Source organism: Delphinus delphis, chromosome 16 (genome assembly GCF_949987515.2).
Source record: "Delphinus delphis chromosome 16, mDelDel1.2, whole genome shotgun sequence".
Classification (NCBI taxonomy): Eukaryota; Metazoa; Chordata; class Mammalia; order Artiodactyla; family Delphinidae; genus Delphinus; species Delphinus delphis.
The window spans coordinates 35,038,159-35,060,739 of record NC_082698.1 but is presented as its reverse complement, the minus strand read 5'-3'; the positions used below and the strand labels follow the sequence as shown (position 1 = coordinate 35,060,739).

Sequence of the window (22,581 nt, the reverse complement as noted above, 5' to 3'; positions counted from 1 at the left end):
TGGGCAGATCAGGGCTCGTGAAGTGACTTGCCAAGGGTCTTACTGTTTGCTGGTGATTTCTTTTTCCTTTTTTAAAAAAGGAAGATCTTTTATCCCAGAACTTTTTAAAAATTGTGATAAAATAAACATAACACAAATTTTACCATTTAACCATTTTTAAGTGTACAGTTCTGTGGCATTAAGTACATTCATATTGTTGTACTGCCATCACCACCATCAAGCTCCAGAACTTTTTCATCTTCCCGAACAGAAACTCTGTACCCATTAAACAATAACTTTTCGTTCCCATCGCTGCCCCCCACCAGCCCCAAGCCCCTGGCAACTCCCATTCTATTTTCTGTTTCTATGAATTTGACTACTCTAAGTACCTGCTATAAGTGGAAAAATACGATATTCATCCTTTGTGACTAGCTTATCCATAACTTTTTAATTGAAGGAACTATGCTTTACAGAAACAGGAAAATCCTAGCCTTCTCCCTGACTGACTCACCACTTGTCTTGGACCAGGGTAAGCTGATCAACTTTTCTTAATATCCGAGACTATACCCAGGTCACTCAGTTGAAGTTTTAAATGTTCATAAAACTCTACACTGCTGTGTACATCCTATTTCTTGACTTCATCTTGATGAGTAATTTAAGCCATGATTTTCATATTTTACACACTTACCACTTAGAGAGTAATCTTTTAAAATTCTTAGAGGAGGAGGAAGGGTACCTGGCAGGAAAGTTAGGTGACTGTTACCTCCATGTACATCCTAAAAGCAGATAAATTGTATGAAGGCATTTGTTATAAGTATTTGTTTCTCATCAGGCCTTAAATTATGTCCTATGTTTTCATTGTTTTGTCTAGGTATGAAATTCTTAAAATTAACTCAGCAAGCATTTGTTAGCTTACTATGTACAAAGTGCATTACTTATAGTGTCTCATATAATCCTCATAAAAATTCCTCTGAGGTATGTACTTTTAATTATATCCATTTAAGCAGTGAGAAAACTGAGGCAGGAAACAGTTCTTTGCCCTAGAACACAGAGTAGTACGAGATTGTACCAGAATTTGAACATGGGCAGTTGGCTGCGAAGTCAGAATTCGTTTATTTGCTTATACATTCCTTCATTCAACACATATTTAATGAGAGCCTATTATGTTTTAGACTTACTTTGGCCACGCCGTGCGGCCTGTGGGATCTTAACTCCGACCAGGGATCGAACCCACGTCCCCTGCAGTGGAAGTGCAGACCACCAGGGAAGTCCCATATTATGTTCTAGACTTGATTCAAGGGATACAGCAGTAATGATAAAGTCCTGGCCCTCGTGGGGTGTATGCTCTGTTAACTGTTTTCTATACAGCCATCTTGTATTCTCATTCATCATCTAATCCAAGACGCTTTGATACTGGTGCTTTTTTCAGCTTCTCTTCAAGAAGGTATCAAGGGCTTCCCTGGTGGCGCAGTGGTTGAGAGTCCGCCTGCCAATGCAGGGGACATGGGTTTCTGCCCCGGTCTGGGAGGATCCCACATGCCGCGGAGCGGCTGGGCCCGTGAGCCATGGCCGCTGAGCCTGCGAGTCCGGAGCCTGCGCTCCGCAACGGGAGAGGCCACAATAGTGAGAGGCCCGCATACCGCAAAAAAAAAAAAAACAAAAACGAGGTTCTCTTGACTCTGGGTACAGTGTCCTTTCTTCTAAACCACGGCTACCTGTAAAGTTAGGACTTTTTCAATTCGTGTGCCTGCTTTTCTCTGATAGTTGAATGTCGATGTCACTAAGTTTCTATATTGCACTTGCGCCAATTGAATTTCATATCTTTTTTTTTGATAGAACATTTTTTCCCTAATTTTTCTATAGTCACTTCTAACTTAGAATCATCTACATTCAGATTTGATGGAATATTCTAAGTTCCTGCATTTGTGCATTTATGATCTTCAGGGATTTAATCTGACCTCTCAAAATAACAGTTGTGGCTCTGTGCTGATGTTTTAAACTATGGTAGCCCTGATGGAGTAAATCCAGTCTTTCCTTATAGTCTGTGCCTATTTTAGTTCCATTCTCTGTTCTTCCAGTATAACTGGAACTTGCCCCAGACAACCGTTGACATCACAGTGAGGAAACTACAGCTAGTTTTTTCTACCTCTCAAGGGAGAAAAGAAAATTTGGTTGGTTTGTCCCTTTAGCGTAATGTATCTAAAGCACTTTAAAATATTTATTAAGCTAGTTGCACAGTCTTCAGCAGACTAATCTTGTCTCTATTCCTAATGCTATTTATCTGTTCTCACTATTAGTAATTTGACTTCTCATTTTTTCTCTGGCTTTCTCATTTATTTTTCATATCCATAGCTTTTGGTATTTTGCCTTGCTGTCTTTGTAACTGGCAGAATCTTAAGCATGCAGGGCTAGTTTCTTGACCACCCATAGTACTTCTTTCAACTGGAGGTTTTGTCATTTGATTCTCTTTCATTTGACACTTTTTTAATAAATTTGGTATACTGCTCCATAATTGTTTCTTATGGATAAGTCTCTACTCCCTGGTGTGACTTTAATTAGTAGTCCTGGGGGGCAGGGATTAACGTATCCTTTGTAAGGATCCCTCCAAGAAGAAATCCCCCCCAAAATACACAGAATGTCTTAGAGTGTGTGCAGTTATTCAGTTTTTCAGTCAATATTTATTTGAATGATTACTGTTTGCCATCCACTCTGCTAGGCATGCAGTCAAGTGATGGATTCACTGGGCTTATGTGCTAGCAGTTGGTTCAGACAAGTTAACCAGGTAATACAAGACAGTGTAACGTGGGACTTGAGAGAAGAAGGATGAGTTGCGCTCTCTCTCTCTCCCTCTCTCTCTCTCTCTCTCTCTCTCTCTCTCTCTCTCTATATATACACACACACACACACACACACACACACACACACACACACACACGGCACTATGTGTGTGTGTGTGTGTGTGTGTGTGTGTATATAGTGTATGTACATCAAGGAGGCGCCTCATCTACTTTGAGGTTTCTGAGAATGTGGCCTTTGAGATCATCAGATACCCAAAGAATAAATAAGGGTTGGGCAGATTTAGCAAGGGTGGGGAGGGGGTTGGGATAGAATTGGGACAGGATGCTCATTTGAAAGAACAGCCATCTCTAGCGCTAGAGGGTAAAAGGTTCGTTATGACTGCAGCATGGAGTTCAATGGAGAGGCTGTAGAAGTGACAGGGATATGGGGTGGGCTTATTAAGTATTGGGGCTTTATCTTAAGAACAAGGGTTTTTTTAAGTCAGGGAGCAGCATGATCAAATTTTCAGTTAGAAAGCGTCCTCTTCTCTGGCTGTGCTGTGGAGAGTGGTTTGGCAGGGAAGAGCCGTAGGGAGACAGTCTACGAGTTCATTGAAGTAATGGGGATGCGTAGAAATGATGGTGATCTGAACCAGGGTAGGTTAAGTTAAAGGATTCAAGAGACATTTAGCAGAGACAGTCCTTGAGAATTATTGATTACAAGGGAGGGTTATGTTAAGAGAAAAAGACACATGGTCAAGGGTGATTGGAAGTCCTTCAGTTCTCTGTTCCTTCCCATTCCTCCATCATTGATTTTAGGCAGTCATAGATTTTGAGCTGTAATATCCATGGCCATAAAATAAATACATTCAGGCCCAGTAGGACACTTTAAATTTTAATATTTTCTAAAATCTCTGTAGGATGACTTTTAGATTACAGAGGGTAGTTTTATGTTAGAGATAGTCTATGTTAAAAGCTTAAATAGCATACTTAGGTATATAAAATAATTGACAATCATGGAAAAGTCATTAATATTTCAGGGAAATGTAAAGATGTAACTCTTTTAAAATGTTATGCTATTAAACATCTGTTCATCGATGATGTATTTATTAGGCAAGGAAGGAATGTGAACTTTTCAGTACAGAATTACCCATCCATGGCCTAGCCTTAACTGAAATAAAACTCTAGACATAAAGTATAAAGTAATGAAAACATTTGTTAGGTACGCAGATAGCTCCAAGTAGTTCCAAGGGTTGTCAAGAGCCAATTGTGGTTTCCTGGAAGAATCTGGATCAATGATCAAATGAAACAAGCTATCACTGTGGGATTTTGCTGCTTTGATGGGAAATCACCACTGGCCAGTTCACTGCTAAGTACTCTGTAGTCGCCATTTCCCTCCCTCCCTTCATTTATTCTTCCCTCCCTTTGTTCCTTTATTTCCTTGTAAGTTAATCTTTTTCTTACCTAACCCCTCTTAACTTCTTGGGTTTGAGAAGTTCTCTTAAGACGTGTAAATAATATGGAACTGGTACCTTTGTTTTGGTCTTGGCTTTACCAAAATGAACTCTGTGATTATGAATTTGTCACTTCTCAGGATCTTGGTTTCTACATCTGTAAAATGAGACAGCTCAAGTAGATTAGTGATAAGGGGACTCTCAGCTGTGATCTTTTACCTGCCTTTTCTCTTTCCTGGTCCTGTATATCTAGTTGCTCCCAGGCCTTTGTTTACTTGAGGGTCCCACTGGTTTTTGAGATTTGTTATCAAAGCCACCCCCTCATACTGAGGCTTCTATGGTTTGTTCCAGTCCCCACAGTCAGAACCAAGGGACTAAGGGGTGAGCTACTGGAAAGTAGAAAGCAGTCGTAAGGGAGGAGATGCCACACAGCAGCTAAAAGTCCTATGTTTCAATCCTCAGAACTTACACGAGTCAGGAAACTGGCCCCTTCTTAACATTCCCTCTCGCCATTTTTTTTGTTATTTTTTTAACCAGACACATGTTTGAGGTTTTGTTTTTTCTTTTTTGTGTGTGCGCATTTTTTTTCTTGGAATGGGCAGGGTGGGGTGGTAGCTGAAGAGGGGAAAGGAGAAACTACTGAACACTTTACTACAAACCATGCTGCCTCAGGACACGAAGCACAGATTTTCTTACAAAGGCTGTCATTCTCTCCCCGCTTCCAGGTCCACCATTTGCAGTTTCATTATGGCAACCCCGCCTCCATGTCTATCTTCAGGTACTGCTCTGTAGCATATTTCTGACCCCTCCCTCCATTACTAATGTAAGTCCTCCTAATATCCATCTCAAGCTCATCTCCTCAGGGAATGCTGATTAACCCCACTTAGTGTTGATCACCAATAACACTTAAGCCCCCTGGACTTCATTAAGTGTTATTCTTTAAAAATACATTTAAAATAGCTTCAGATGTAAATTAGGAAAATAAGTCATAATGTATATGTTGTAGTTTATACAGTGAAATCTTCCATTACATATATTTTTTTAATATCTATTTTATATATTTATTTGGTTGTGCCACGTCCTAGATGCGGCAGGTGGGTTTCTTAGTTGCGGCATGCATGTGGGATCTAGTTCCCTGACCAGGGATCGAACCCAGGCCCCCTGCGTTGGGATCGCGGAGTCTTAACCACTGCGCCACAAGGGAAGTCCCCCATTACATATTTTAAATATACTAGAAATAGGGTGACTTTTCACATATTGATATGTTTAGTTAGTTTCCAAGATGAAAGATCTGGAGAGGAATCCTGCAACTATAAAGTCATTTCATCGGACTTGTTTTCTTTGCTCGTTGTGATTGCCAGGACTTGCTGAAGTTGGTCCCAGCTTGGAAATTGGCATGTATACTTTTGCACAATGGTTCTTATAAGGACTATGAAAATGTGGTCATTGAAAACTGTTTCAGAAAATGTATTGCTCCTGCTATGATGTTAAAAATGGTAATTTTTAAAGGTTATGTCCACTCTACCTAAGTTTAATTATTAATTGGATGATTTTTAAAGCTGTCTTGTCTACTTCTTGGTGTATTTTAAATTTGAAATGGATCTTTGAACACTTGCACCCTGCTAGACCAGTGGTCACTGGGTTCCTTGGTTTGCCACTAGAGCCATCTCCACTCTGGTATTACTAAGGTGACTCATGTCGTTTGGAGGTAAGGCAAATACTTTGCACTAATTTCCCCCCATCCCTTCTCTATTACTGTCAGCTCCCTAGCCATCACTGCCCTCACTTCTCCAGAGGCAAAGATGATGTAATTGCAGCACCTTTTCCTCTTTCTAATACACAAGATTGAAAGTTGCCCTTGGCAGATACCCTTTGGGGTGTTCTTTTGAACTTTTGTTTACTGGTGTACACCATGCTGATTTGCCTGCTATTTTAGGATTACTGGATTGCAGTCTTCTAAGCAACAAAGAACCAAGTCTAATTTATGTTTAGCAAAATACTGGTTGTAGTAGAAATTTGTAAGTTTGTGGAATGCAGTATATTAGGATTGAATGACTTTGAGGAATCCTTTAATGTATGCTTTTGAATAAATTTTTTGCGCTTGTAGTTCTTAAAGTCCACTAGAAAGAGAACTGGGGTTGGTTGGTTGGTTTGTTTTGAACCTTGCAAGCAGTAAGAACTCTTCACCTTTCCACGAACACCCCCCACCCCCATCGTTCTCCCTTGCTTCCAGTTGTCCTTGATCCTGATCTCCAGACACCACGCCCAGTAATAAGTTCCTTAGTGGTTCTTAAATAGGGTGCAAATCAAGCGGCCTTCGTCCCCACCGCGGCCCACGTGGGGCTAGTTTGGGGAAGACGCAGCTGAGTAGACAATTTCGCAGGGTGACTCATTCTCAGCACCGACCATCGCTTGTAAACCCGCCAGGGAAAATATGCCAGACATTGTTATGATGAAAACAACTGGGAGGGGTCGGTGGTGAGGAGAAGAAGAACTGAGATAAAATTTGGTCAAATCTACCGTCGCCCTGGAAGCCGGGCGGCGAGGCGGCCGGGGCGGCCGGGGTACCTGCGAGGAGCTCGGGCGGGCGGGCGTGGCCTGCGGGCGTGGCGGCGGGGGGCGTGGAGGGGGCGGGGCCGGCCGGCGGCTCCGGCGGTTGGAAGGGGGTGGAGTTGCCCTTGGAGGCGGCACCGGCCCTGGGCCCGAGGCCCGCCGCGCCCTATCGGGCCCGAGTAGAGTGGCCCCGCGGAGCCGGCGCGCTCCCGCCTGCAGGGGGAGGGCGGACGGGGCACGGGGACCGGCCAGGCCGCGGCAGGCGCTGTTTCTCTTTCACTTTCCTTCCTTCTGAGGCCGGCGCGCTGGCGGCGAGGAGCGGCGGTGGCGGCAGCCGCGGGGTAGGTACCCGGCTGGCTGGAGAGCGGCCGAAGGGCCGGAACTCGGCCGCCCCTGCGCTCCCCGCCCAAGTTTGCGCCGGGAGCCGGAGCGGCACCTCCAAGCACCTGCCGCGGCAGGCCCCGTCTGGAGCCGGGAGAGCTCTTCGGGGGGCGGGGATGGGGGTGGCCTGCCGGGGTCTGGGGGCTTTGAGGTCGCGCCTTACGGTCGGGGGCGGAGAGGGCGGCGGGCGCACGGCCCTGGGAGAGGCGGCGCGTCCTCCCAGGCGCAGCCCCGGCCCGGCCCGAGCGGCGCGTCCGCCGGGCCCTGGCCCGCGCACCTGCCAGGCGGGCGGGGAGGCTTGTGCTGGGACCGCCTAGGGCAGTGCTACCGGGTCCTGCCGGAGGACGAGGAAAAGTTCCCTCCTGCCCCCACCCCGTCACTGCAAGTACTTGCTTCCTTTAACCTTCTTGGTGACAGGGCTCTATGGCTTAAGATCACAATCCCACCCCGGGTCGGGACTGTGGATGTCCGGTTTCAGAGGACTTTGTCTGACTTTGGAGCTTCGTAGCAAACCTGTGAGAAAGGCAGGGCCGTTAATCCCAGTATATAGAGGAGGAGGCCGAGATCCAGGCACGGATAATAAGTGCCTTGCTGCAGGTCATACAGGGGCTCAGGACCAGAACCCAGACCCCCTGTCTGATAATTACGCTCTCTTTCTGTTACACCCTCGACACAATTTCCTGAGCGGATAGGATGATTACTTGCAGAACCTATTCCGTGCATATTCTCAGTGGCGATGTGTCTGTCGATGCAAGATGGAACGATACCTTTTACCTCTCCAGTTGCTTTATATTTAACTTATGAGTTAATAGCTGAGATAGAAAAGTTTTTGTTTATAGAATTAACTTGGGAAATCCACACCTTTTTTTCATGTTGTGTCCTCTAAGAGGACACGTTTGTTGTAAGAAACCTTTAAAACTTTTTAAAGTAACCATATGGACAAGCCATCCTAGACGTTTCTGGAAAAAAAAAAAGTTAAAAAAATTAATGACATTCAGTTTTTACAATGTGCTAGCTATATGTATGTTGTCTCATTTAATCGTCACAACTGTAGGAGGCTGGCATTCTTGTTTTCATTTTACAGTTTAAAAAACCGTAAGACTTAGAGACGATAAGTAACATTGCCCAGGTTATACATTTACTAAATGTGACTGGTGTCTGTTTAAGATTTTGCAGTCTAATAGAGGAGATTAAGAATGAATGTAACTGTAAATAAAAATAGAAGGAAAATGTAACAGGAGAGAAATAAGGGTAAAAAAAACCGGGGAGATTACACAGAGGATAGCTTTGGAAAAGGGTTTGAAGAATAGGTAGGCTCTAGATAGGGGAGCAGAAGAGCTCTTTGGATGGAGGGCATAGGACCTGCAGAATGGACTATGGAAAGAGCCATCCTTTCAGTTTTCCTGAGCTTTGAATGATATGTTAAGGTCAGCCTGTGGAGGGTCTTATACGACAAGCTGAGAAATTTAAAGGTTTCTCTGTTACAGAGTAAAGAGGAGACACTGACATTCTTTGAGAAGAGGATCCAAATGTGATAGAATAAACTTGGTAGAACATAAGTTGGGCTGCAGGTGGAGAGGTAATATTTGAGTAGGATGGCTGTGGATGGAATGGAAAAGGACATCCATTTGATTTGATTACCGACTAGGTGTGGAGTACAGAATGGAAATAGGGAGCATTTTGATAGGGAGGATAATGGCTTCAATTTTGAATCTTTTAGCTTGTGTTGGCAGTAACTCCTAATAGAGCAGTCAAGCAGATAGTTAAAATGCATTACTCAAGAGGTACCAGAGTTAATAGCCTCAGGTGTCATTTGTATAGATATGATAGTTGAGGCCTCAGGATTGGATGAATTTGTTATTATTCTGACTTAATCATAGCAGGTTTACAAATTAATGTTACAGTGAGGGAAATGTTCTATTCACCTGTTCACCCAGTTTGGAACATGTAATACTTGTTGCTAATACATTGGTGTTAATACAGTACGGGTAATTTGACACCTTTTTCTCTCGTCTTTTTAAAATTACTGTGGAAGAAGATATGGGAAAGCAGAACCACCAAAAGGAGTGATGACCAGCGATCTCATGAGAAGTCTGGATGTTAGTTCTCATGCCTCAGGACATCCAGTTGGGAACTCCACAGCAGCTCCTGGGATCAGACTTTCATCCACTTAATACCCCTGTTTGCCTGAACTACTAGAGCCAGTCCTAGCTAACCACGAATGGCTACCCAGAGGAAACACTTGGTGAAAGATTTCAATCCTTACATCACTTGCTATATCTGTAAAGGGTATCTGATCAAGCCAACTACAGTGACGGAATGCCTCCATACCTGTAAGTGTTCTTTATTTTGTCATCTACCTATCAGAAGTTTTGGGTTACACTTCTTCTTTTAAAACTACCACATTTTGGGGTTTTTCCTCTAGATTTTAACTTTTAAAACAATGAGTATTCTGAGAATTAACTTTGAATTTATTTTCAGAATTGAATTTCTCACTGGGATACCAGTGGTATGAATTTTTTCTTGTTTCTTTTTTAGATTGTTATAGTTCACTTTTATCTGATTTTAAAATGTTCTGAAAATCATAAGCAGTTATTGGTTAAACTATAACAGTTTTTTTTTACGTGAACTATTTCAGGTTTTCGCTTTTTAAAAATTTTACTGAAAGAATTAATATGCTCAGAGATTTTTTTAGGATCTGCATACTTTAATTCATTGTGGGTTTTTTAAAATCACTTTACTGAGGTATGGTTGACGTAAAAAAGCTGTACGTGTTTAATGTGTATAACTTGATGAGTTTAGAGATAAGTATATACACATGAAACCATCACCCACATCAATGCCATAAACCTTATCCATCACCTCCAAAAGTTTTCTCTCACCCTCGTTTATTATTATTATTATTGTGATAAGAACACAATGTAAAATCTACCCTCCTAGCAAATTTTTAAGTGTACAACACAGTATTGTTAACCGTGGGCACTATGCTGTACAGTAGATCTCTAGGACTTACTCATTTTGTATAACTGAAACTGTACCCTTTGACCAATGACCAACAGCCTCAGCATCCCCTGGGAACTTGTTAGAAATGCAGATTATCAGGACTCCCCCCAGAATTACTGAAGCACTCTGGGAGGAGGCCCAGACATCTGTGTTTAACAATCCCTCCAGGTGATTCTGAAGCACGCACAAGTTTGAGAATCACTGTTCTAATGAATGATCATATCTGTGGAACTCCTGACAAGTTTCTTTTTCACCTGTCCTATCAGTAGAGAGACATTTTTATAGCCACTTAGGCCAGTATTTCACCTATTTTTTGTGTTTTTGCCAATATGAATTTATTTTCCTATTTCAATGAAGGTAATTCCAGTACGTTCTAGTTTAATGCCTGTTATGTGCACCAAAGTAGATACTGTATATACTTGATTTCATTTTAGCTTTACAGTAACCTTGAAGCAGTTTGGAGGGGATGCAGTTTGGGGAGACAGAGAGAGTATAGAGATTATCTTCACTTGTGGGTGTGGAAGCTTAAGAGCTAAGTCACTTGCCCAGTCCTGCAGCTTATGAGTAGGAGACCTGTATTCAGCTCCAAAGCCCATGCTCTTTCTAAGATAACCTGGGACATTTTTTTAATCCCCCCTTCAGCTATTCTCCCTCTGCTTAACCTACATACTATTATACCGGTAGTTTTAAACAGGGTTGCAAAAAAAGAATCACCTGTTAGTTGTTAAAATGGCAGATTTTATAAATATTTTACCACAAAAAAAAAGTCACCTAGGATGCTGTTTAAACATAAACTTTTTCACACCTCCACCTGGAGAGATTGGTGGGTGTTGTGATGAGGTCTGGACCTGTGTATTTTGGCAAACCTCTCCAAGTGATGTTGATGTATACTTTTTGGAGGTATTACTGGGCCCATGCTGTTCAGTTACCAGTTAACTATGAACTGTCTCGAAATGCTCATTTACTGTTGCACTGTATCATTATCTAACTTGAACAGTTATCAGTTAAACATCATCAAACAGATATTTATTGAATGCCTACCGTGTGCCAGGCACCATTCTAGGCACAGAGAATAGCAGCAGTGAACAAGGTAGTCAAAAATCTCTGCTCTCAAGAAAGGGGAAAACCAATAATAAACATATGCCACGTTAGATTGTGTTAAATGCTATGAAGAACAAAGAAGGATTGTAGATAGGAGAGTTGGGGTCATTTTATATAGTGTGTCAGGGTTGGCCTCTTTGATATGATGACATTTGGACAGAAACCTGAAGGGATTGAACTCTGGATATATGGGAAGAGCGTTCTGGGCAGAGGGAAAAGCAAGTACACGGCCTTGAGGTGGGAATGCCCTTCGCAAGTTTAAGGAACAGCTAATCAGTGAGAAGGCTATTGCTGCAGGTCAGCTGAAAGATTATGGGGCCTTCAGCCAGGGTAATGAGGTGTGAGATGGAGGCAGGGAAGAGTGATTGACTGTGGATGTATTTTGGAGGAAGAACCAGTAGGATGTGGCTACTCTAGAGTGGGGACTGTCTTATACTTTCCTGTTTCCCACTACACGAAGCATGGCACCTGGACATGGTCCACAGTCTGTTTTGTTTTGCTTCTTCTGACATTAGTGCATTGTTTTTATAATTGGATTTGTCCGGCAAAACCTGCCAGTTCTGTTTGGCAGATGCGAAGAAAGCACAAATTCTCCAGTTTTTATCTATATAATACAGATTTTATATCTGTTCTTCTGAAAGAAAATTTTCTTTGGGACATAATGAAATCCCAGTTTAAATGTTATTTTTTTTAATGTAAATTTATTTATTTATTTATTTATTTATTTTGGCTGCGTTGGGTCTTCGTTGCTGCGCGTGGGCTTTCTCTAGATGTGGCGAGCAGGAGCTACTGTTCATTGTGGTGCGCGGGCTTCTCATTGCAGTGGCTTCTCATGTTGCAGAGCACGGGCTCTAGGCACGTGGGCTTCGGTAGTTGTGGCACGCAGGCTCGGTAGTTGTGGCTCGCAGACTCCAGAGTGCAGGCTCAGTAGTTGGTGGCGCGCGGGCTTAGTTGCTCCACGGCATGTGGGATCTTCCCGGACCAGGGCTTGAACACGTGTCCCCTGCAATGGCAGGTGGATTCTCAACCAGTGCGCCGCCACGGAATTTCCTAAATGTTACTTTTTTGAAGGAAAAACAAAAGATTCTAGAAGTATAAACAATAAGTTTATAAGCAAGGGTTATGTTTATGTTTGCAACAGCAATTTAATTAAGGTCTAAAGGGATAGGTGACCGCTTAACAGCTCTTATCATTCTGGCCTGAAAAATCCCTTGGCAGTCAGCAAGCCCCTTTACTGAGAGAGAATGAACATGGCAGAATTGTGATTAAAAGACACAAATATGGCCTCTTTCATCCACAGAGAACACAGAACAGTAGAGTAAAAGATGGTGGAGTCAGGCACTCAACCCAGTGTCTTAGGAGACCTGAGGATTCTATAGTGCTAAGCTTTATGCACTTTCTGGTCCTTGGATTTCTATATATTTCTTGGTTCATATTCATACTGGGGCTTATAGGCAAAAACTATCCCACTTGCAAAATATCCCCCTATTTGTATTGATAAAATAAATAGTACTGTAAAGCATGTTCCTTAATCATTGGTTGGCTCTATGATGTTACCTGGTTTTCTTAGGTATAAGGTGGGACAGATATATGTGGTACAATGATTTGGGATCAGTATAGATCCCAAATAGAGAACATGGCCCAATAGAGAAGATGGCCAAATGGGACAGGAGGAGAGTGAGAAGTGTTAAGTGACAATGAGGTACCCCCAGATAGTTTTCATCTTGACTTTGGCATACAAAAAATATCTTACTAAAATAACTTTGTACATAAACTATAATTTTATGATACTATAAGTAAAGAATGGGTAAACAGTAGTTCTTATTATGGAAACTCACAATAAAAGAGAAAGATTTTGTTCTTACTATTCGAGTTTGACATGTGTCAATGGAGCTTTATTATTGGTGAGCAGAAGCAGCCTTTAGGACCAGTCCCTTCAGAACTCTGGTTCTATTCTGAAGGAATAGTAGTCAAGTTAGGGAATGTATAAAATATCAATAAATTTGGATGCTGTTAAGTGTGATGAAAATGAGGAAACAGAATGATGTAATAGCAGATATATGTCAGGATGTTGCAGCAGAATGAATGCCAGAGAAGGAACCAAAAAGAGTGTTTTCTGCAATTCCTGAAGCCATGGGCCCAAGGCCTTCTCAGGCGGGGACATACGCGCTTGGGCCTGGCTGCAGTGGAGGTGCTTTGGGGTGGGAGGTGTAGGGATCATGAGTGGCTCTCCCTGCTTTGATATGGAGAAACGGAGTTCCTTTACTCTTTCAGATTACTCTGCACATGCATCTCGACTCTTTCTCTCTCCTCGAATCAGTTTGTTGATCCCTGTTCTCCCATTAAGAAATTCGGGAGCTAACACTGCCTGGCTTCCCTGTGGATGTAGAAACAAGGGCCAAAATGACAGCAGACTGTCTGACTGCAGCAGCCCTTGGTGTTCTTAGCACTCAGCTCTGTGGAAGACAGAGAAAGGGGCAAGGCAGTCAGAAGGAAGGGGGAGGCAGAGATGGCAGCGCGGAATGTCCCACACTTCTGACAAGGAGTCGCCAAAAAAAAAAAAAAAAAAAGGGGGCTTATAAAAGCCCCATCTTTAAGTAGGCTCATACCTCAACTACTAATACCAGCTCCCTTCAGCAGACCAAGGACATTTGATAAAAGGATAATAAAACTTTAAAATGAGGTAAAATTTTAAAATACAGATGAGTTTTCCCTTTAAATGATCCCTTAATGCTAGATGAACTAAATCCACATGTCTATGAGGTAATTTTAACAACCTAACAAACGTGTGGTTTGTTAAGTTACATGTGGTTACATGTCTATGAGGTAATTTTTACAACCTAACAAACCTAAGGAAATAAATTTGTTCACACAAATAATTATTGAATTCTCTAAAATAAAGAATTAGATGTCAGGCACTTTGCTAGCCCGTGGAGTAGCGTGGTAAATAAGATAAATTTGGAACTTAAACTCTGCTGCAAAACTCATAAGCCAAGAAGAAATTTCTACAGGTGTATTTGGATCTATTTTTTTCTATTCTATATGAACTCACTTCCTCTGAGACTTCAACTGCCTATGCTGATGTCTCCCAAATCTTTATTCTAAGCATCAGAATCCCACTGGATGTCCACTTAGATGTCCTGAAGCCTCCTGGAACTTAACATTACCTAAAAGTGAATGACTGGGATGCCAACATTCACTTGTCCAAGCAAGAAATATTCTCCATGCTTGACTCTCTTTACCCTCACTAACAAAACAGGGGCAAAGTTCTGTCTGGTCTCTCTCTGTAATCTCTCTTGAATCTGTCCCTTCACTCTCATCCTCTGTGACCTTTCTCACTCAGGTCCTCATTCCTTCTCACCAAAGTCCCTGCAGCCCACTTCTAAGCTGTGTCAGTGGTGATCATTTACAAGGGCTTACTGTCTTCATCGCTCAAGCTTCAGCCAACCCAAAATTTCCTAAAGGTACTCTACTGCCCTCAGGATAAATTAAAGCTACGCGGCTGTGACTGATTTCTGCCCTCTCCCTCCCCCCACCACCTGACACACACTGCACACACATGGTTCAGCTGCTTGCTCTGCTTGGAACGTCTCCTGTATGCCTGGCTAGCAGCCGCCCATCCTTTAAAGCTCATCTACTCCAACATATGCCACCTGTCTACTCCCATAGGCCGATTTAGCTTAAGTGTATCCTTAGTACCTGGTACTTGAGTGTTCAGTAAAAGCTGAAATGAATAAATAAATGGTCAATCAGTTGATTAGTTTGTGTGTTTTTCCTTTCCAAGATTCAAATGCAGTGAAAGGTACCTTGAAAGGCATGTAGATAGTGTGGGTTAGGAACTACGGATTTTGAAAAACTGTCTTCTGAAATATAGGTGGGAGCTTTGTGGGTCATGGGTAGGGAGAGGGAGAGACGCAGGATTGGGGAGTAGAGATCGGTGGTTCTAAATTAAGGGATGCTCTATCTCTTGCACCAGGGTCCTGAGAAATTTTTGAGGTTGCTTAGAGTGTGTTTGCTGGTGGTTGTATAGGTTGTTGACTTAAAATGAAAGACTTTTCACTTAAACTAAGAACAAAGGAGCTTTGTTCCAGCAGCTAAAATGTGCAGAACACAGTGCATTGGTTCTTGACTCTTTTGTGGCTGGAGGCCTCTTTAAGAATCTGATGATTCTTTCCTCAGAAAAAAGGGAAGTTTATAGACATGGAATTCTGTGGCACAGGAAAAGAAAGCTTTCTTCTTTCTGCCTTTTCAGAAATTATGGTGGTAGTCCCTTAACTAAGATGAATTCTTTGGAAAAACATTGTTGTATTTAGTTTTCAATTTATGTAAAGAAGAAGGGTTAATTGATAATTAAATAGAATTGATGTGACAGTTAAGGGACTTGGTAATTTTATGTAGCACTGTGTAAGAATGAAGGAATAATTTAATCATAAGATGGTAAAATTTAAGTTCTACCATCATTTATTGTTTTTTGAACAAGTATCATAAATACACAAGTATTTAATTAAGGTACAGAGAACTCTTGATATGTTGATACTCAGTGTTTAAAAATCTTATGCCACATATACTTGCTGTTCAAAGTGCAGTCTCCACACCAGCAGCATCATCACCTGGGAGCTTGTTAGAATACACATTCTCAGGCCTTACCACAGACCTACTGAATCCGGATATCTGGGGAGAGGGCCGGAAATTTGTGTAATAGCAAGCCCTTCAGGTGATTTTGTGATTCACTAAAGTCTGAGAAGCACGCTCTGGACCAGACATTAATAATAACCAGCACCTCTAGAAGTAGGCAGTTTGTACTTTTAATCATACAGTAATTGAAGTAAATGCTAATAAAATTAAGATAATGGCTGTTATTTATTGAATGTTATATTGGGGGTCATGGGCTTTATACATGCATTGCCTTATTTAATCTTCCCAAGAACCCTTCTAGTTAAGTCAGTCAGCAAATGTTTATTAGCACCTACCTTGTGCCAGTCATTACTCTAGGCAGTGGGAAGACAGCAATAAACAATACAGATATAGTCTGTCCTCCTAAATTTATGTTTCAATAGAACAGACAGACAAAAAGCAAGTGAATGATGTAATTTTAGATTCTATGTATAACACATGCTATGAAGAAAAATAAGACAGAATAAGGTCTTGCTTGGAAGTTACCATCTGAGCAGAGAGCGTAAGTAATAGGAAGGAGCAAGCTATGAAAAGTTCGAGGGAAGAGTATTTCAGATTGGCATGCTAGTGTTTTTCACAGAGACAAAACTCAGAAAGGTTAAGTAACACAGCTAATAAGTGCTAGAGCTAGGTTCCTATTCCGGTCTGACTCAGGTACCTCTTCATAATAAATTGGGATATTTGCTAATTTTATTTTTTCTTCTTTCTGCTAGTCTACATTTTCTAAAATTTCTTTAAGCAGCATGTGAATTTTCAAAATATATATAGTAAGCCTCTTCTATGTTTTCATGACTGTATACCTGTCATTATGTACCAATCAGGATCTGAATTTATTAATAATTCTGAGTGATAGCCATTATAATGAAGAAGAGATATAAATTGAACTTTCCAAGAATGTATTCTTTATAAAATTTGATTTTTAGAGTCAAGACTTACTTGTTTTTAGAGTAATAATCAAAGGCCTAGATAGGAACTGTACTTAAACCTAAATAGAAACCGTACTGGAAACCGTACTTTCAGTAGGTGCAAATATAATGTTCTAGGGTTGTGGTAGAAATGAGGTCACTGGTATAACTGATGTTACATATTTCAAACAATATTTTGGCAGAAACTAGTCATTCATGAAAATGATTATAGTGTTCATTTTGATGATTCTTTTTAAATAGGAAAGAATAATTATAGGCCTTAAACAATCTTGGTGTCATCTATTATTGGTAATAATGTTAAGAAGAATTATATCAGATATATGGTTCTTTTAGCTTTTGAAACTATGCATTAGGTAGTAAAGAATGTTTGAAAAGTTGAGCAAAGATTCATAGTGGACACTGAAAGACAAAACTAGGGGATAACAAATAAGTTGTCTTCTGTATTGGTTTCTGTGAATAAATTATATCTAGGTCAGGATGAGTTGGAACTAATACCAGTGATGGATTGAGAGAAAAATATGTAACCTAAAAACCAAATGTATTCAGAGTTAGAAATCGTGGTCGGTGTACAGGCATGTTTAAGAGTCTAGCACAAAGGTTGAGTGTAAACATTATGAACAAGTAGAGTCCAGCCAGTGTAGAGGAGGCAGAAGATAATTTCTGTTTGGGTACTTTGACGATCTATCATATCCCCTGGTGTTGTATAACATACTGGGTTTTGCCAGACTTGTGTGTATATATATATCAGAAATTCAGAAACCAGTGAACAAAGCTATATTCTCTCAGAATGCTCAACTGCTGACATTACTCGGTTAACAGAAAATGATCATTTTATTTTAGAAAATTATGTAGCTTATATTGAATTAACTCATTTTAATTGTCAAGAAAATTACTAGTGAATTCAGAATCTCTTCCCTTGCCTTAGTTGAAAATCTAGGCTGATTTCTGACTTGACTACAGTAGTTCACCTGTAAGTCCTAAAATCGTGGCTCCCTCTTCTATTCCTAACCCTTGTGTCCTCATTTATTCCACAAATATTTACTGAGCACCTCCTCCTCCAGGTGCTATTCTGGGCACCTGGGACACATCAGGCAACATAGTAGGCGGTAAGTCAGAGTGTATAAATGACGGTACGCTCTGGTGGTAAATGCTACAGAAAAAGGGAAGGTCAGGCTGGGTACAGGGAATTGGGCAATCAGTGAGAGGGTATGACCACTTAAAGTAAGCCTGTGCTCAGGGTAGGCATCATCAGGAAGGTGGCAGTTGAACAGATTTAAGAAGGTAAAGGGAGTTGGCTGATCAGATACCTGATCCCAACCAGTTAGGAGTTGGACATAGGAGTCTGGAGATGATCAGCATTTAGATCATATTTAATCAGTGAGAGCGCCAAGGGAGTGAGCATAGATGGAGAAGGGGTGATGGCCAAGGCTGAGCCCTGGGCGCTGAGGGGGAGGAGGCAGTGAGGTAGGAGGAAACAGAGTAGGTCCTGGGAGGCAAAGCAAACACATAGTGTCTAGGAGGAGGGACTGGCCAGAGTCAGTTGTGTTGATAAGATGGGACTGAAAGGCCCAGGCTGAGCAGCGCAGGCACCATGGATAATCTCGCTGAGCACTTTCAGTGGAGTGGTAAGGAGTGGAAGTCTGGGTGGGTGTGAGAGGATGGAAATGTTTTAATTTCATTGTTTTGATAATTGTACAATGATTATGTAAGTCTTTCACCTTAATGAAGGTAAAGAAGGGGTGAAAAAAGAATGGGAAGAGAGGTATTAGAGAGAGAGTATAGGTAGCTCTGAAATGGAGTGATAGCTGACAAGGGAAGTAGGGTCAACAGAAGTTTGATTCTTTTTTTTAAAGATGGGGAAATAATATGTTTGAATGTTGATGGGAATCTTCAGCAGATAGCAGAAGACTGACACAGGCGAGAGAGAGAAGCAATGGAGCAATGTTCTCGGGTCGTTGGAAGAGGGTCTAGTGAACAGAGCAGAGATTGACACGTGAAAGTTCTAGAAACAGGCAAGACCACAAAGTTTAGATGTTAGTGAGTGAGTAGGTATGGTGATATAAATTCTGTTGCCTTTTTTTTTCTTCTTTCCTTTTGTTTTCAGTAGAACAGGAAGTGAGGTCATCAGTGGAGAGTGAAGATGGGGGAGGATAAGTGAGGGCTTGAGGAGAGAGGAGAAAAGGTATGAAGTATTGGTGAAGAGCATATGGAATTAGGGCATTGAGGGTGACTGCCTGGCAGATGAAGGACGACCCATTTTTGAGGGTCATGGTCATGAATTTAAGGTGAGAGACCAATCAGCATGATGCATGTTTTTCTCCCACAATGTTCAGCTGTAATCTTGCAGAGCAGAGTAAGCAGAGTTGGATTTAGCCAGGGTTAATCGTTTAACTGAGCAAGTATGACAAAAGAAGAGAAGGGAAGACGAGTTGAAGTAGAGCAAAGCTATTTAGAGTCTGTGTGAGGAAGTGATTATTCTGATTGGTCATGGAATTTATGTTGATAAGGAGGGGAATGAGATCATTATTGCACTCACTGACCTACTAGAGTCTGCCCTCACCCTGGAGTCCCACTTGACTCCATAAGCCTGTCTCTGGAAGGCCCTCCTGGACTTCGTGGTCTCCTGACCTGCTTGGTCTCAGGTTTCCCTAGTGTGCTGAAGCCCCAAGACTGTGTCCTGACCCTGTCCAGCAAGCTCTGCCTTGCTGCCTGTCCCTCTGTCCTGGCAAAAACAAGAATAAAGCATTCTCCTCAGTAGAAAGTAATGCTATCCTTAGTGTTCTCCATGAAATTGCAACTCATGTAGGCCTTTGAAAGAACTGTGCCACGTGTAACGTAAGATGTTCATTAGTTCCTTATGTGAGTAAAACCAGGAGATACTGTCTCATGGAAGCAAATTACAGCTATTCTGGAAAAATTTAGAAATAATGTCAGTTTCACATGTAAATATGTATCAAAAGCAACAAACTGATGCCTCTTCTCTTTGCAGATGACCACAGTTTACTTATAAATTGTTAGTAGATAACAGGCAAATTTTTCAAAGGTGAACTGTATCAAATGAGTGTTATTAAGAAGGGCACATAAAGATAGTGATGTGCTTAAGGAAGGAGGAAAAAATATGCTTCTATGTTGACAGATAAAACCAACACACTCAGGTGATTTTAACGAAGTCAGCCTTTGATCACTTTTAATAAACAGGGCATTACTAATGAATGACATGACCAAGGACATGAGAGAAAAGACTGTTATTGTTTTATTATCAGTGATAGCAGAATTGGTGCTCAAGAAGAGAAATTTCCGTAGATCCCTGTGTCATTAAAAGCTGGGAAGTTAGCTTTCTATGAGAGATGTGGGCGGACCGTACATCCAAGATAGCAACAACAGATGGGCTTTGTACCTGTTGTGAAGAACCCGCTCCCCTCAAGAACTTGAAAATAAAAAAATAGGATAGCCTTTTAATAGTTAAACTGTGGAATCAATATAAAATGGTGCTTCAGAGCAGGTATATGCAAAGTGATCCGGAAGAGACACAACAAGGTTTCTCCTAGACCAGTGGGACTGTGCTAGAATTGTATTAAACATGTAAAGTTAAGGAAGGAGCATATAATGTGAAAGTGTTGGTCAATCTTGGACCCTCAACCCCAGAAAAAGAAGTATCATACATGCAAAGATAGGCAGTTCCCATTCAGCTGAAGCAGTGTGCCATAAATATCATACTTGAGTTGCAAGACTATCTCTAGGGTGAACATGGCTGCAGAGGGTTAATACCAGTACATGATAGATACTTCAAGTTCCATTAGCAAGGTCATCTGTTATTTAAGACAGATGCGTCAAACTAATCATGGTCTGATGCCACTCAATATTTGGTTACTGATTTTGATGCATATGATTTTATGCTCATCTAGCAATCTAACTTACAGTGATAGCTCATATTTATTAAATATAAGTTACCACTCGTTTACACATTTTACATATATTATCTCATTTAATCTTCCTAAGAACCCTGTGAGGTAGATACCCTTGTTATCTCCCTGTACAGAGAAGCACAAAGTAATTTGCCTAATGGCAGAACCTGGGATTCAGATCCAGCTCTCTGCCTCAAGATTATCTTTCATCTAGAACAACTGTGCCATACTGCCTGGGCTTCTCATGTAAGTCTGCATTATAGAGAGAGAACACATTCATCGCATATTCTTTTGATTATGTTTTGTCCTGTGTCAGTGATTCCCTAATGGTGAATGAGAAAGTGGCTTCTGGTTAGGATTTGGCAGAGGGCCAAATCCTGGAACGGGGCAGCCTCACTGAGGCACTAGCCAGTAAGGATTTTGTGGCTGGGTTTTCCCAGTTGTCTTCTGGCTGCTTCAGTGAGAGCTTTGCACAGTGAGAGTCCTGGTGCTAATCTCCCAGAGAGATTGATTTAATTGGTCTGGGATGGGGACCATGAATCCGTTCTTTTAGAAAGTCTCATTGTTGATTGTGGTGCCCATCTAAATTCGAAAACCACTGCTTTAGATGACACAATGACTCTTTCCCTGCTAATCTGTATAACAACCTAGTTCAAATCTAAGACATGGTAAAAGGAACAATTTCACTTAGTAAGCCTTGGGCAGAAGTTTAATGATGGTTGTGATGAGCTAAATATAAAGATCAGTTAAAAATATGAAATCCTGGTGCTCGGGACCAAATGGTATTGATTTTAAGATGTGTTGCGTAGTGGTTTGGATTTTAGGCCTTGAGCTGCACATCCAGCCTGGGGTTGGGTGCCATGTCGGCTACACAGCTGGGCAGATGTGGGCAGCCTGCTCAGGCTCTCCGGTATCGCATTCCTCCTTTGCCAGAGGAGGATGATAGCAGTCCATACAGTAAGCCGTACAAAGCCCTGAGCCTGATGTTTGGTTAATGCTCAATAAATGTTGGCACTTGTTACCATTTAAGTGTTTTTGCAACTGGGGATATCTTTGGTGAGCCTAACTCCCTTTCTGACCAGGTGTTTCTGCTGGCTCCAGCATCTCTCTGTAGAGTGGCTGGTGAGGATGAAGTCTCTCCTTGGTCTTCACACACAGTCTTAACCGCAGACTGGGACCTTTTTAAACATCATTCTTGGACCAGTTGAGTTAACCAGTACAGCAGTTGAGCAGTTAGACAGCTTAGTGTTAAATCTTTAAGAGACTTTTAAAATGTGTTTTTCAGCTCATATAAAAACCAAATTATAAACTAAGAATCAAAGGTCAGTTTTGTAGTGATGAGTTTTTTTTAAGCGTCTAAGGGAAAGCAAATTCTCATTTTACTTTTTTTTTTTTCCAGTTTCAGTGAAGTTCTGGCCTGTATTTCCTCAGGTTCTAATTTATATAAGTTTGTGCTTTATTTAACAGCTTTTAAAAGCATGTGAGAGATGTATTTTCTAGAATTTTTTAATTTAAGGACTATATAAGCTACCTGAAAGGGCTATTTTGTGCAAAATATTCAGTTTAAAAGGAGTTCTAATTCTACAAGTGGACATATCTAAGGCTCCCAAATTAAGGGATAAGGCATTCTTTTTCTGTATGCCTTAGATGTATAGATATAAAATTAGAAGACAGTGTAGCATATAGGTATGCACTGGATAAGGCAGTGGGCTCTTGATTCAAATCCTGGCTTTCGCCACTTACTGGCTCCATGATTTTGGGCAAACTGCTGAAGTTCTCTATTCCGTTTCTTCATCTGTAAGAGGCCTAATAATATTACCTAATTAAT

At 41.4% G+C, this 22,581-nt stretch overlaps 1 protein-coding gene across 5 annotated transcripts in view; it reads left to right on the top strand.

Annotated features, from left to right (window-relative positions):
- PCGF5 (polycomb group ring finger 5) overlaps positions 1–22,581 on the top strand; it is a 114,540-nt gene that overhangs the window by 42,024 nt on the left and 49,935 nt on the right. For 4 of the 5 annotated variants that reach the window (XR_011246754.1, XM_069541529.1, XM_069541530.1 and 1 more), the window contains exon 2: positions 9,183–9,477. Coding sequence is in view for 4 of the 5 variants with exons in the window: in XM_069541529.1 (XP_069397630.1) it covers positions 9,366–9,477 (112 nt within the window). In the remaining variant the exon portion in view is untranslated. Of the gene's footprint in view, positions 1–6,973; positions 7,105–9,182; positions 9,478–22,581 lie in introns of those variants that run through there. The other variant, XM_060034492.1, reaches the window with a different exon arrangement.